Source organism: Fundulus heteroclitus, chromosome 11, assembly GCF_011125445.2.
Source record: "Fundulus heteroclitus isolate FHET01 chromosome 11, MU-UCD_Fhet_4.1, whole genome shotgun sequence".
Taxonomy (NCBI): Eukaryota; Metazoa; Chordata; class Actinopteri; order Cyprinodontiformes; family Fundulidae; genus Fundulus; species Fundulus heteroclitus.
This window is the reverse complement of record NC_046371.1, coordinates 14,601,568-14,616,723: the sequence shown is the minus strand read 5'-3', so window position 1 is coordinate 14,616,723 and position 15,156 is coordinate 14,601,568. Positions and strand designations below refer to the sequence as shown.

At 38.0% G+C, this 15,156-nt stretch overlaps 1 protein-coding gene across 1 annotated transcript; it reads right to left on the bottom strand.

The window, feature by feature from the left end:
* Positions 1-844: 844 nt before the first annotated feature.
* Positions 845-13,492, bottom strand: LOC118564530 (cytokine receptor common subunit gamma-like). The gene is made up of 8 exons (XM_036142905.1): positions 13,379-13,492; positions 9,349-9,439; positions 7,441-7,607; positions 7,160-7,293; positions 6,859-7,021; positions 6,660-6,765; positions 2,243-2,303; positions 845-1,159 (listed from the first exon to the last, which is right to left on the bottom strand). Exons 1-8 carry the CDS (start codon positions 13,440-13,442, stop codon positions 905-907), a joined length of 1,041 nt encoding a protein of 346 aa, XP_035998798.1. The 5' UTR covers positions 13,443-13,492; the 3' UTR covers positions 845-904.
* Positions 13,493-15,156: the final 1,664 nt, after the last annotated feature.

The window sequence follows — 15,156 nt, the reverse complement described above, 5'->3', positions numbered from 1 at the left end:
GTTATTTTGTTTGGCAGTGTTCAAGCTCCAGTCTAGATACTTGGAGGCGGGTATACTGTGACCTTCACTTTCTTCTCTTGAGTCACAACCATTATTTATACCATACCAAATTTGCATTCACACAGTACACCATATAAATGTTGAAATACAGTGGAGTCAGTTTTATTAATGAAGACCAGCAGGACCAGTCAAAAAAACAACGACGAGAGTCAAATATAAAACTTTGTTGTAACTTGTTAATCAGTTGCGCAGCAAATACTATGATGTAATAGTTCAAAACAATGTCACAATAAAACTATGCATAAATCAAGCGGAGCACTATGGCGAAAGCTGATTGCTCCACTTGTGAAAGTAAAATCTGTCGAGCTCTATTTGGCATTAAGACATCAATTCTTATTGCCACATCGCTAGACAGGACACTGGGAAAAAAATAAAAAATAAAAATGTGATAGAAAACAGAAAAAAAACGTAACGGCTTGAAGAATATGACCCAAAATGAATATAAAGATAGCTACACAGTACCTGGAGAGACTACATTCATATTTTCGGCATTACTAGAGGTTAAATGTACAGTACATGTATGTACAAGTAAATGTATTTAAAAGCAAAAACTGGGGTTTGCATAATATGTCTCCTTTAAAAGCAATTTTAAACAGATGGGTTTTGCGCTCTTTTGAAGATGGGGAGTTCGGAGCAGGCTCCTGATGGTAGAGGCAGCGAAGGTTACAGCCCTGTCTTTTGATCTATACCCTTCATTCCTAATTTGCCTTACTGATTTCTAATCGTTTTTAATGTTCTCAACACCTTTATTTTTTATATTCCTGCACTAATCCAGTAGATCTGCCAGTAAAAAAAAAAAAATGGAGGCTTGTTTAACTTTGACAGATTCTGCCTCCGGTGACGTTTACACAGAAACCTGCTGCCCCTCTTCAGAGGGGATCACGGTGGTGTACAAAGGAGCCGACGTGTCCTCCGGTTCGTTCTCTGCGATGGCGATAGAGCAGTCGGTTTGATCGGTGGTGGTGGTAAGGCCGGAGCTGTCAGAGCTGTTGCTGTCAGACCGCGAGACGGGTTGGTACTCGCGCACCGGGCAGGCTCGCTCACTGAAGTTGGCATTAAATCCTTCCTTAATAAGGCCCTTGGAGAAATGAAACCAATCCTTTAAAAAAAAAAAAAAAAAAAAAGAGAGAGAAAAACTGGTCAGTTTTCTCATTAGCGTTTAAACAAATGCAAGTGCTAAGCTCCATTTTGAGCATATCCTTAACTTGTTTAGAAATTCATGGTTTGCCTGACAGTGTAAGCACACCCCCTGTATAATGATCTTTACTTAGATAAAACAGGTGTGCCACTAACACTTCAATCCTTTGATCAAAGCAAACTGTGATCATATAGGTGAGCTTTACATGCAAAATCTTTAAAATTCAAATATGCTCAGTGTCATGAGTTAAATGCCCCCAGTACATCCATGTTTATTAACCTTGCATAGAATGCAAGCCGAGGAGCAACAAGAAAGGAGGCGATCAGTGCAGCGCAGTGAGCTTAGCGCGGCGGCTAACTAGCAAGGCTAAATAGAGAAGAGGGGGAGAAAAACTGATTGCATCTGTGGCATAGAAGGACTTTTTTTTTTCAAACTAATGCAAGCTAAGCTAGGCTTTTCCGGACATTTTGAAAATTCTGCCACATGAATCTTACAACTCCCCATAAATACTATGAATATGCATGCCGTCAACACAAGTCAGACAATTTGATAGGCCTCAAATGACAAAATATTAATTATTCTCATGCCATGAATTCAAGTGCTCTGTCTGCATGGATAAAGATTTGCTGACATCGGCCAACAAAATTCTTTAAGTGGCTCCAACTGATGTCAGCCTGAACTGCTTCCTGATATATTCAGCCAGTAATTATTTAACCTCTTGGGTGCACTCAAAGCACTTTAACCTTTTGTCTCCAGGTGTTTAGTTGATCCTCAGATATGGAAACAAGAAAAGAAACAGGGTGACGTCGCGCTCGTGACACAGGTGAACACAAGGCATTTTGCACCCTTTGTCACAATACATGCATACTCTAGAAAACAGATGCAGATCATCGAAGACATGACAGGACTTAGGTTTTTTTGATCTTATGCAAAATGCATTTAATTCCCTCAGATTTACATTTACACAACATTAACTTTTTAATTCACCATCAGATGTTGCAAGATGAGAAAATCGCCGTCAGTAAGTTTCTGGATGCTACTAACCTCGACATCAGGAGAGTTCAGTACTGGCTTGGGAAGCGGAGGAATCAGGATGATTTTAATCCTGCATGGAAGATAAAGATGATTAAAGGTTGTTTTTTTTAATTAACCACATCAACCCAAATGTTGATTTTTAAACTCTTGGTCTACTGAGGTTGGTTTCCAAAAAGAGGGATTTGACTTTTCTTGTCTTAACACACAGAATACAAGGGTGAGTAGTGGCTAGGTTTACATCTACTCAGTTACATTTACTTGAGTAACACTGTGAACAGCATGTACTCATAGGAGTAGTTTTAATGTACTGTACTTTTAGTTTTTATTTGAGTAATATTATTAAGAAGTATTGCTTCTATTCAATGATATTTATGGCTACTATGTCCACTGTGAACAACTAAATTCAATGAAACAGACTTGTTTTAAGCAAAAATGCGGCAAAGAGACACAGTTCGCGTTATAGTGAGACTTTTTGTTTGTCATTTTAATGTGATTTTCTATCTGCTGATCTCATTCAGTCATTTGAAGGTCAAGTAAACGTAAAATACAACGTAGATATTGTCAGTGGATATACTTTGCACTGCTCTAACATATACTGTATTCGCCCACCACCTAATCAATGTATTCAGGTGTTCCTATCACTATCAAGGCTGCAGGTGTAAAGTTGGGTGTAGTAGTCCTGATCTCTACCTTACCTAAACACCTTTGGGCTGAACTAGAGCAGAGGTTGACATTCTGGTTTCAGTCTCCGCCGCACACTTTAGCAGTTTTGAACATTTTTTTTCAGCCCCAAAAAAGGAGAAGAAAAGTGTTTCTTCTGCCTGAATTTATTTTGGAATTCTGTTTTTTTTTTACATAAATGTTTTAGTCTTTAAAAGGGCAGAATTTGTACATAACTTTACATTTTTGTCTGCTAAATTACATAATTATAAAATATTAAATCAGATGTTGTGATTAGTTATTCAGTACACGAGTAGCCTTCTTACCCAATACTTTTTCACTCTTGAGTAATTTTGTTGTTTGGTTACTGTTTTCTTTTACTTGAGTAAAAATATGTCGAAGCGGCGCAACTAATACTTCAGTACAATTTTTGGCTACTCTACCCTCCTTTGGTTATAGTTTATTTCTAGATTTCCAATAAGTGACTGTGGTTACAGGTGTCAGTTTGAAAGGGCAAAAGGGGAAGATGAAGTAAAAGAAGAAGCAGAGAGCAAGTGAAACATTGTAACTCCAAAAGTATAACATTTCATGAATAATAATAATAATAATAATAATAATAATAATAATAATAATAATAATAATAATTTAACAAAAATCCACCCTTTAAATACAAATTAATACTGTGTGTGGTTCAATTCAAAAGCTCTTTTATACATTTTTCACTGCATATGGGTCAATGGGACCACAGAGCAATGTGAAGCCAGATAAACTGAGCTGATATTTGCAAAAACATTCAAAGAAAGAAAGAAAATGGGGATAAAAGGTTACCGTCAAACAGCAACAGCTTCGTGGACCGTTCTGGTGCACATCTAAATTCTACTATTAGTCTGAGTGAGCTGTAGATCAAGCTGAAACAAGGTTTTTACATACTTTCTAAGACACAATACTATTTTTCTCTTCTTGTCTGACGCTAAACCAGACTAAACATTTCTTATAGTTCATTAAGGTTACCGAATTATTTCTATAAATGAAATTCTACAATACATAAGGATTTTCTTTTTTTTTCTTTCTTTTTTTTTTACAACTTTTAAATGAGTTTAGATAGAGGAGTTCAGGGCAAACAATGTGACAACATAGCTTTCATGTGCTCTTCCAGTCACCTTGAGAGTGCATTTATTTCCTGACAGCTCTCACAAATATTCAAAGACGTTTGGGGAAAGAAGTTTTTCAACAGAGCAAAAATATAATTTTTTTATGGAATTTTTTTTTCTGCTATAGTGAGCTCAGTTTTTCTTTCACTGTGAACAAAAGGTCTTGCGTGATATTTATAACTGTCTTGTGTATTGAAATTAGCAGAATATTAAGAATCAAAACTATATTGTATCAATCAAATGTTAACTTAACTGAATTAACCACTGTGGGGTAAGTTGAAACACATTGTAACATTTCCCTTTTGGGTATTAGTCAGTTATTTGTGCATGATATACTCTTCCTTACTGTATTTTTTATTTAATTTTTTACTGCAGGAGAACTTCAAAAATCCAACAGTAAAGTGCATAGGAAGCCAATTACTAAATAAAGGAATAATGATTATGACTAAATCTTAAAGAATGAAATAATAAATATCAATGGAAAATAACAGCTAGATGAATCGACGTAACGGAAATGTAAATCAGACATGAATGACCTTTAGTGTTTTGGTTTAAAATCAGAATAATGGAGACATGATCCCACACTCATCATAGATAATAAGCAGCCGATTGATAGATATGTGTAGTTACAACACATTTTTCTTTTCTTGTTGCATGATAAATTGCTAATAGTGAGTAAATAATCAGTTTAAAAGTGTCTCAAATAGTGTATCCATGTGGTCTGTAGACAGATTTGTATTTAATTATTAATATTCAAATACAGTATTTAGCAAGCAGTACAATACACTTTTTATACTTTACGAGGAAAACTAACAGCAGGTCATTGAAACATTCTCTGAGAGTCCCCCCCAGGTTCTTTTCCTGAAATATGTGGTGTTCTCCAGTTGTAGACTTCAGTGACTTCTGTAGTAATAGAAATACTCTTGAAACCGAAACTATACTTTAACATATTTACTTAAAAAAGGCAGAGGGATTTTACAACTTCACTACTGGACTCTCATACACAAAACAGTGCGAGATGGGCAGATTTCCGGACGTGAGAGAGAGTCCCGTTCACTACTCACACAAGCATTTAGTAGGACCAATTGTGTACACCCATACAAGGGCGTGCACATTATATCAGTGTTCTTTGCATCACATTAGTGGAGAACATCATGCTATAATGTAGACATGACCAAGCTGGGCCATTTACCCCTAATCCATCATTCTGCTAGCCTCGTGAGACCATCCTGATCTCGCGAGCTTTCAAGGTTTCACTCGCAGATCAGTCTGGCTACTTTCCGTTAAAGAAAATTTGGAGCAGTTCACCAAACGAACGTCCAATCAGCGTTGACTTTGAGGCGGGTTGAGGTATGACGCAACGAGAAGCGCGACAGTTCAGTCTAAAGAACATGGCGGCTTCAGCCGATGAAACTAGCGTTAGCGCGGCTATTGAGCAAGTTTTATCAGAATTACAGAGTATTTCTCTGCTGAGCTAACGAGCCTTTACCTGCAGCAGCAAGAGTAGCTTGGCTTGTGGTTGTGTTTACAGAGCGACGACGAAGCATGTTGACGAGTACGTCATATGCTTCGTTGATCTGATTGGTTTATTTGGCCTGTCTATAACCAACATAGGCCAATCAGCTAACCAGTATTTTCGCCCCTTCCCAAAATTACTTCAACGGAAGGTTTCCAGATGGATATGCGGAGCAAATCTATCTGGCGGCGTCAGGTTATCATTCTGCCCAATCTAAGTACGTCAGCCTCTGAGTCTCCAGTGTCCATGGTTTATCTGTTGTTTCCATTAGCCTCTGTAGCCTCCAGTATCTCATCTTAACCGTAATGAATATACTGAACTAAAAGCAAAATTACACTGCGTCATATTTCCCCTTGGTATTTTTCCAGACAAACCAAAAAGTGATTGATGATGCCCTGTCCTCCCTAGAGTTACCTAAAGTTTGCTAAAAGTGAATTCCAAACGGCATTACTTAGAGTTGATGTTTTGTGTATCCTGCCCAAAGCTTCGAACTGTATTTTTCAAAGATTATGTTAAATTCCCTGAATCCATTTTCGAGCATCTGCAAGACGCCCCCTAGTTATTTGCTTTTGTGCTAGGGTTGATGGACATGTTTCAGAGTAAAACACGTTACTCTCCTGAACACAGAGCCAGTTTGGTGGCTCGACACTCCCATGGTGTTCCTGCATAAAATTGTACAAAAAAATTGAACCCGACAATGAACTACTTTTTAATATATGGAGTACTTCGCCTTATTTTTGTTTTGTTTTTTCCAAAATGTCCCAAGAATGGCAGTCTATTCGAGGCATTGCCTTAACATACTACCATTGGTATGCCCCATTTTATTTTAAAAGCTTGTTAATTAACCTATCAGAAGATTCCCAAGCTATGACATTATTATCTTAATTTTTAATGGCATATTATTCCTAATGAAGGTAAGTTAATGATTTTAAGTAAAATAATACAAAATTGACTAGTAATGTAATCATTATTCTAGCATTTAGCAAATAGTGATTTTAGATTTTAGACTAATGTGAAATATGAAAACACAGGACAACTGATTACAAAATAAAAAGTAAGCTGGGCAGTAGACTGATTCCATAATCATGATAGTACCAACCGTTCATTGTGCAGTAAAATCATGACCAGAAGGACGAGGGTGATGGCGCCCAACACGTACAGCACTGCTGTCCACACTGGCATCGCCGCGTCTTTTATATTTGCGTCTGAGAGGAGGGGAAAGGTATAACGCTGCGTTAACACTAATTCTTTCAGAATGTGCCTATACTCAGTTCTCATCATGTATCCTCCAGCCTTACATGTGGTGTTATTGAATCCCCAGACTGCAGGCTCGCTCCAGTCGCTCCAAAATTCAGATTCTCCACAGGAAGACTCTATTCTGCTCCTCACCTGCAGCTCATATCTGGCACTGCTGGAGGGCAGGTTTAGGCAGTAATGCTGTGCATTATACACCGATGAAGGCTATGACAGAAAAACAGCTGGTGAGACTGCATGTTGAAACATTTATTATATATATTATATATATATAGAAAGAAAGAAAGAAAGAAAGAAAGAAAGAAAGAAAGAAAGAAAGAAAGAAAGAAAGAAAGAATCACTCACCTCCCATTTGTTGTTGTTCATTCTAACTCGTACTTGACTCTCTACACAATTTGGTTTAGTCTGGTTCCAGTAAAACCACAGGTTGAAGTCGGATCCATTCTTTACAGTCACGTTGGTTGGTGGGTTTAATTTCACTGGTGAAAACACAGACATTAAGTGACAATTGCACGCATTTATTACATAAAAGCTTTCAATGGAAACAGGAATTTATTTTACACAAACAAGTTATTTGGATGAAACTGACCTGCCTCTGTTTGTCAGACAGTTATTATACTACATACCTTTTCCTTTTAGGTCAAGTTCCTTCGGATACGTCTGGGTGCCGTGTGTCAGTTTAATGTAAAATGTGTTGAATCTCTGGGCTGTGGTGTAGGGACGCCTACATCCAATATTTGTTCCACTCTCAGTCAGGTAGTCAGCACAGCTACTTTCTCTCTCACCAGAGAACCTGTGTACAGATGTGCTGTTACTTAATCAAATTACACTCATAATGAATTCTGTCCAATTCGTTAATAATAAATCCAAGTAAGTTAACTGGTGTTGTCACAAGCTATATATATATATATATATATATATATATATATATATATATATATATATATATATATATATATATATATATATATGTCTGTGTGTGTGTGTGTGTGTGTTTGTGTGTGTGTTTTCAACAGTAATCTGTGCAGTCACTATCAGCAGCTTTGAGTTAAACTGCAATACTCAGGAATTAAACCTACATTAATAGTGTATAATGATAATCATCTTTATTGTCATTGCAACATACATTCCAACTAAATTTGTTCTCTGCATTTAACCCATCCCCTCGGGGAACAGTGGGCTGCCACTGTGCGGCGCCAGCCGGTGTTAAGGATCTTGCTCAGAGACCCAGAGTGGCAGTCTGTGGAAGTTGAACCCAGAACCTCTGGGACACAAGTGCAATGCGCTAACCACTAGGCCGCCACTCCCCCTCCTGAATGCCCGGAACATCAAATGCACACTTTTTAATTTAATTGGCAAAATAAAATAATGGCTGCAGGTTAAAGGCTGGAACTGTGCTTATGCTTTGAAACAACTTAACTTTAACTAGTAGACTGTAGTTTTAACGTATAGAGGATGTCCTGTCTCTGGCAAGCTAAGATGCACCTCAAAATGATGATGAACACACTTTTATAGACAGATCGAGCAGTAAGCTTTTGCAATGAATAATTTTTTGGTTTGTCTCTTCTTAGACTGACATATCCGGACCTTGAATGAGACCATTGCTTCTAGCCAGAAGTTGTTATTTCATGTCTTCTAAGTGTCTTACCCTGAAAACCTACACAAGTAGATTGAAAAAGTAGATTCTGTTCTGACCTTGATGGCACAATGTGACACAAGTACAAGTACGACTCTCTGATTCTGGCAGAAAGCCAGAGAGTGATGGACTGGCAGACAAAGAAACAATTAGGAGATGGCCCAATCCCTCAAGCCTGACCAACTTCATTATCATTTGGTTGCAAAAATAACAAAAGTTTCAGTTTATCATACTTTCTGACTATATTCTATGTCTGATTTTGGACCGAAGCCAATCCGGCATTAAATCTTTGTGCTCAATTTCTAGAGAGAAAGAGACATTGAAATCTACTTTTAGTACTTAGCTTATAATACTCTAAATATTCTGAGTTCTCTGCAAATTTGCTCTTTAAACGGTTGCTTTTCTTATGCTTTGTTTATTAGTAAATTAGTCCTTAAAATTGATCAGGGTGATTACTAAGAGATAATACCCCTATTAACAATAATTACATTTCATTTGAAGAGTCAGTATTGAATCTTAAGATTGTTATGCTTATTGTCTTCCAGGATTACTCTGCAGCTCCGTCCAATTCCCTGCCATCTCTGACCAGCGGATAAAGAATAGCTTTCCCACGGCATGATGCTGCCCTCACCTGGTTTCACCATGTGGATGGTGTATTTAAATTGCAAGAACACTAACTCTACATAGCAATTACGTGGCTACCGAAGGGAAGTGGTTATTCACGGTTTTATTTTAGGCTGCCATAATTAAAAAAAGGACTAAATGCAAATGTTTAACAACATTTCTGACTGCTTCTAAAAAAAGATTTACTCTTTTGGCCGATTCTTGTTTGCAAAGTCAAACTATGAATTCAGTTGTATTATTATTTTTTATTCTTTAATATGTACTAGATACAAACCTGCTGGAAAAGGTGTAGTTGACATCTGGAGTCCCCTGCAGGTTCCAGACACAGCGAACATGTTCCAGGTGAATCACCAGACACTCCACATCTGTCATAAACCACAGATTGAACAGGTTCATGATGAATTTAGAGGCAAATATGGATAGTTACAAATATAAGCCAGAGGTAAACCCATTTCTGGGGTATCGTTTGGATCTCAGTCAATTAATATTTTTTTTAACCGCAAGAAAACTGTGTTATTTCTTATGAACAGCTAGAAATAAGAGCTAATATGGTATACAGGGAAAATACAGACCATATGGTGGAAACTAAATGAGACACAACTGATTATATTCAGGATTTCTAGCCATGTTCTACTTGAAGAGGAACATGATATGACCTGCAAACATTGCAAAACTTCTCAGGTTTAGATCTACCGACTGTCTGCATGATGACTCTAGAGAGAAAAAGGGCAGAAATGAAATGCAGCCAACGGATAGTTTTCAGACAATATTGGGAAGATTGAAGACCAACTGATGCGAGTTGGACTCTTGTATCAGTTAGAGTTGCTTTTCTCTTAGACTTGTGTATATAATTAAGTAAACAAGCATTTTGGATGGGTCTATTTTTCTGAAATATTTTTTAGTTATTCTAACATTTGTGGCATAGATATGAATCATAATCAGTTTTAAATTTCTTACATTTGACTTCAGCCCAAGCACCTGTACTTGCTTTATTCTTTGTAAGTTTTTGAAAGTTTATAAGCTTTGTAAGTTTTGAAAGTGCAATATAAAGTGTACCCTAGTTTTAGGATGTCCATTGTGTTCATCAGAGTGACAGCACGGGGTAAGAAACTGTTTGTGTGGCGGCTGGTTTTAGTAAATAACGCTCTGTAGCGCTGACCAGAGAGTAAAAGTTCAAATAGTGTGTGTGCAGGATGTGTGGGGTCCGCAGAAGTTTTAGCAGCCTGTACAAGTCCTCGATGGATGGAAGGTCCGCACCAATCATCTTCTCTGCAGACTCAATAGTTCATCGCAGTCTGGACCTGTCCTGTTTTTCGCAGATGAGCCAAACAACCCTTTGATGGACAAACACAGGACAGACTGAATAATGACGGTGTAGAAGACCAGCAGCTCTCTCTGGAGGTTGTGCTCCATGAGGTGCTGCAGGAAGTACAGCCTCTGCTGGGCATTCTTCTGAACAGCGTCCATGTGTGATGACCATCTCAGGAAGTGGGGAGAGAGCGCACGCCGGGGACACTGGTGCCGATGGTGCCGATGGTTCTTGTGCCGGAGAAGGTGTTCGAAGTGGTGCAGGATGATGGGTAGTCTCAAGTTAACTGCATCCTCTATCAGCCTGTTTGTCCAGAGAGCAAACTACAGGGAGTCCCAAGAGGGGGCCTATTATGTCCTTCAGATGTTTCAACACCAGTCGTTTAAAGGATTTCATGACCACAGGGAGCCAGCTCTGTAGTCACTGAACCCTGTGACGGAGTGTTTCAGGGATGATTATAGAGTATTTGAAGCTATAGAGAACATCATGCAAACTCCTGGAGAGTTGATGAAGATCCGAGTGAAGATTGGAGCCAGCTGGTCAGCGCAGGCTTTCAGACAGAAGGGGGAACTAGCATCTGTTTTTTTTTTTTTTTTTTTTTTTTTTTTAGTGACGCTGAAAAACCCCTATTTACATCTTCCTCAGTGATCTTGAGTGCAGGTAGCAGGTTAGAGGGGCGAACGGAAAGGAAGGGGGCCGTCGGTGGGGGATGCAGGAAATCCTTTTGTGTCTGAGTGAGCGTGCCTGTGCAAATTCTCAGTTATCCGGGTCATCGCAACAGCAAACAGGCTTAAATCGGAGGCAGCTGGACTCGCGTTCAGTTCTTTCTGAAAACGTTGCGACACCTGAATCACATGGCTGAATTAGCTCCTTGCATTCAAGTTCTCAAGTGTCCTGCTAATGACCTGATTACTTGACTCAGGTGTGGTGGACCAGGGATACATATAAAAGTTACCGTACACTGGCCCTAGAGGACTGGAGTTTAATACCCATGAGCCTCATGTGGAAATCTTCAAAAAAGGAACTCTTAGGAATGAAATAAATTTTTTTTACAACAGAAGTTAATAGTTAACCAGCCAGATCACATAACTGACCCAATTGAACAGGAACCATAAATGTTCTTAAACATTGCCAGGCAGACAATTCAGTGGAAATGCGGGTTTTTGACGGGTGGATCAGGCTGAATGGATAACCAATAAAATATCCCAAAAAATGACATTACACTGAAACAGTGACAGACTGGGATTAAAAAACGGCCCTGGCATTTTCACCAACCAGCGGCCCACATGGGGACGCGCACGCGTGCACTGCCCGTGCCCGCAACACACTGATATAACTTCACATGCACGGAAATAACACGCAAGTTTGTAGCCCCATTGGTGTTGAACTCTAACTTTAATATGCATAAAAACTGAAAAAAACTGAGATAATGTAGGCCTACAATGAACAGGGTGAAAGGGGCCGCCTCGTGATTGGCCGGCCCAAACGGCCCACGAGGGCCCGCGGCCCTTCTGGCATCTGCCCAAATGCCAGACCGTCCAGTCCGTCACTGCACTGAAACTAAGATAAAAGTTAATATAAACATTTTATTTATATTTATATGTTAATGTATAACAATACTCAGTGAATGCATAAATTTGACTCTAAAGCACAGAGGTGGCATAGCTGTAATGTGGTGCAGGCTCTGCGTAAACTATGTTGAAAATGGGCTTTTTTGAGGTAGGCAAAAACCATGACATGGTTATTTTAGTGGGCAAGCAAAAACCTTTTTCTTCAGGCGGGCTATCAAGCTGTACAACAATCACCTCAAACGGCAAAACTGATTGCCTGTTTTGTACAGTTGACTAGTTCTTTTGTTGTCCCTTGTGCATACTTTACATAATTCTTGCATTATTTATATTTTACTGGATAGTGTTTCTAGTTTTTTTTTTTTCTATTTTTATTCCTGCTGCTGCAACCCACACATTTGCCAGTCTGGGGTTATTAAAATACTTCTATTCTCTGATTAGGTTACATTTGATTTTTAAAAGAAACATACAAACTTTTGTATGATGCCCATGGAAAAACATATCAATCGTCAACCATAAAGATTACTACTGATGCACTAAAAAAAAACAATAATCTTATGAATAAAGGCATGTGTCATGACAGCAGGGCTGGTTTCAGAACGTTTTTAAAGGACTGAACTGATGGAGCACACCTTGGGGTATTAAACCGAAACCGCAAGCCTTAACAGAATTAAAAGTGTCTTGTTATAAAGTGAAAAAGAGGTAAACAATCAAAAAAAAAAAAAAAAAGAGTTACAACTTAATTAAGGGGGATGTGTATTTTATTTCTCTTATTCTAGAGCATGTAACAACAGTAATTTCCCCCTGGGATCATTAAAGTATGTCTGATTCTGATTCTGATTCTGATTTTATTATGGTTTAAATACATCTTTAAAACTTGTCTTATGTAGGAGTAAAGTAAAAGAGAGAGCTTTGAATCATTTGACATTTAGATGGCATTTGTCTGCGTTACGGAGCTAACACAAGACCATATTGACTCAACTGAGGAATGACGTCAACGGGGATTTTTTTTAAGTAATGTTCTGTATAGAATGGAAATTTAATCAAAATACAAATAATTTGCCTTATTTTTAAAAAGATATATGTTTTTTTACAACTACACTTTTTAACTAATGTCTTTAGTTTCAGAAACGTGAATTTTGATTGAAAATATACAGGAAAAATCAATTATATTAATGTATATAATGACATAATTATATATGTTGTGCTTTCCTTATGATAGGTTGGTAAGAACTATAAATAGATAACGGTCACAAATAAGGACAACTTTGTTTAACACATTTCGATTCGACCTGCGAGAAGTCTTTCAGGAAATCAGACCGCGTCATTGTTCAAATACATCCAAACCTGGTTATTAAAGTCATTAATATTAATACAACCATATGGCTATCATTTACTAGGTCAAGTAACAGTTTTAAAGGTCTTACCAGGAGGTTCTTTAGCCAGTATTTGTGCAATGAGAGTAAGAAACAGAAACAACTGGGTTGGCATCGTGACATGAAGAAGCTCGACACTTTCAACCTTCACTTCTGCTGTGCACTTCCGTGTTTTTGCACACACAAAAAATCATACCGTTGTGGGTTTCCGTTTCCTGTCAGAAAAAAGACTTTGATGCCTGCATACATGCGCATAAGCTTTTGGCTCTTGATATATAGTTAATGATTAAAACAGTAGCACACCAGCAATGAAGCACACCTGCAAGTCCGCCTCTGGACGGCTCACAAACACAGCAGGAAGGTTTGGAAGCGGTCTAGTTAAAGCCCAGCCTTAAATCTAATTGAGATGCTGTGGAATGACCTTAATCAGAAGGCTCGTGTTCAAAAATCCTCTTTTTTGGCTGAAATCGAACCATTCTACAAAGAAGAGTTTGGGGGTGAAAGTCCTCCACAGCGAAGCAAGATGCATTGCCAGTAGACGGTAGAAATTTCCTGGTGAGGAGTTCAGCATAAGTGGAAGATGGGTGGGTGAGAAAATGTGCTGATGCATTCTTGACAACAACCTGAAGATTAAAAATAGAGTGGAGTTTTCAGCATGCAGAGCAGAAGCTGAGCTCCTGCAACTTTTAGATGCATCTCTACTACAACACACCTAACTCAAACAATAAGTTTATTAGCAGATTTGTGTAGAACTTGACTACTACATAATAGGGCTGGGCGATAAATCGATTTAATCGATTAATTCGAATTTACAATTCTTTAAGATTTCATTTTTGGAAAATCTGGATTTTATTTTGCCAATACACTCATTGGGTTTCCATGACGAGAACAGCATGTGATGCTGAATATATGTTTAGACAAATGTATTGTCAAAATATTGTTAAGTAGAAACTTTTTTTACCATAATACAAGGTACTTCATTTACTTATTTACTTAGTTTGAAGTTCACAAGTGCAGTGAAGCCTGTTCTTAGCTCAATGTGTAATACCACTAGCAGCAAATGTTTTGTTATATTTTCATTGTTTATAATGGCACGGCTGCCATCTTGTTTTACAACCATGTTTCACAGCTTGTTTTTAGTTGCACTTTGAATTCAGGTCAACTGCCTGACAAAATGCTTGACATAAAAAGCAAGGTTTTAAAATAATTTCTTTAATTTCTTTTATGAAACAAAAAGGAGGAAAAAAATCGATTAATCGGATTTGGTATGATAAAATCGGACATTTATTTTTTAATCCATATCGCCCAGCCCTACTACATAAGGAGGCAATTTAGCCGTTTAATTCAGGTGCGCAGGATCAGGGACACATTTAAACGTTGGCCCTCAAGGCCAGGAGCTTGAGATCCCCTGATCTGAAGAGTCTTTTTCTGGAAGACAAGTCAATATAAATATATCATAAATATACCATAAATTACATGTGAGCAATACATGTGGTGAGTTTCTTCATATGGGAGGTGTTTTGAAGTTGTCAAAACCTGGACCCGGACCTCTTTGACATGTCCAGGTCCAGCTGACACTAGATTTTAATAAGTTTTAGTTCAATAATTTAGCACTGTATCACCCCACTTCATTACACATGACTCAATGTAAGCATTAATTTTGATTTCTTTGCATATATTGATTACATGGGTTGGTACAAACATTCAAAGATGTCCACCCCCATATTCTAAAACGAACCTAAAGAGCCTTTTTCGATTAATAATTCAGGATAACGTAAAAAAGTTTCAACACTTACAACATTTCTAAAGAGGATTATATCAACTGAGTA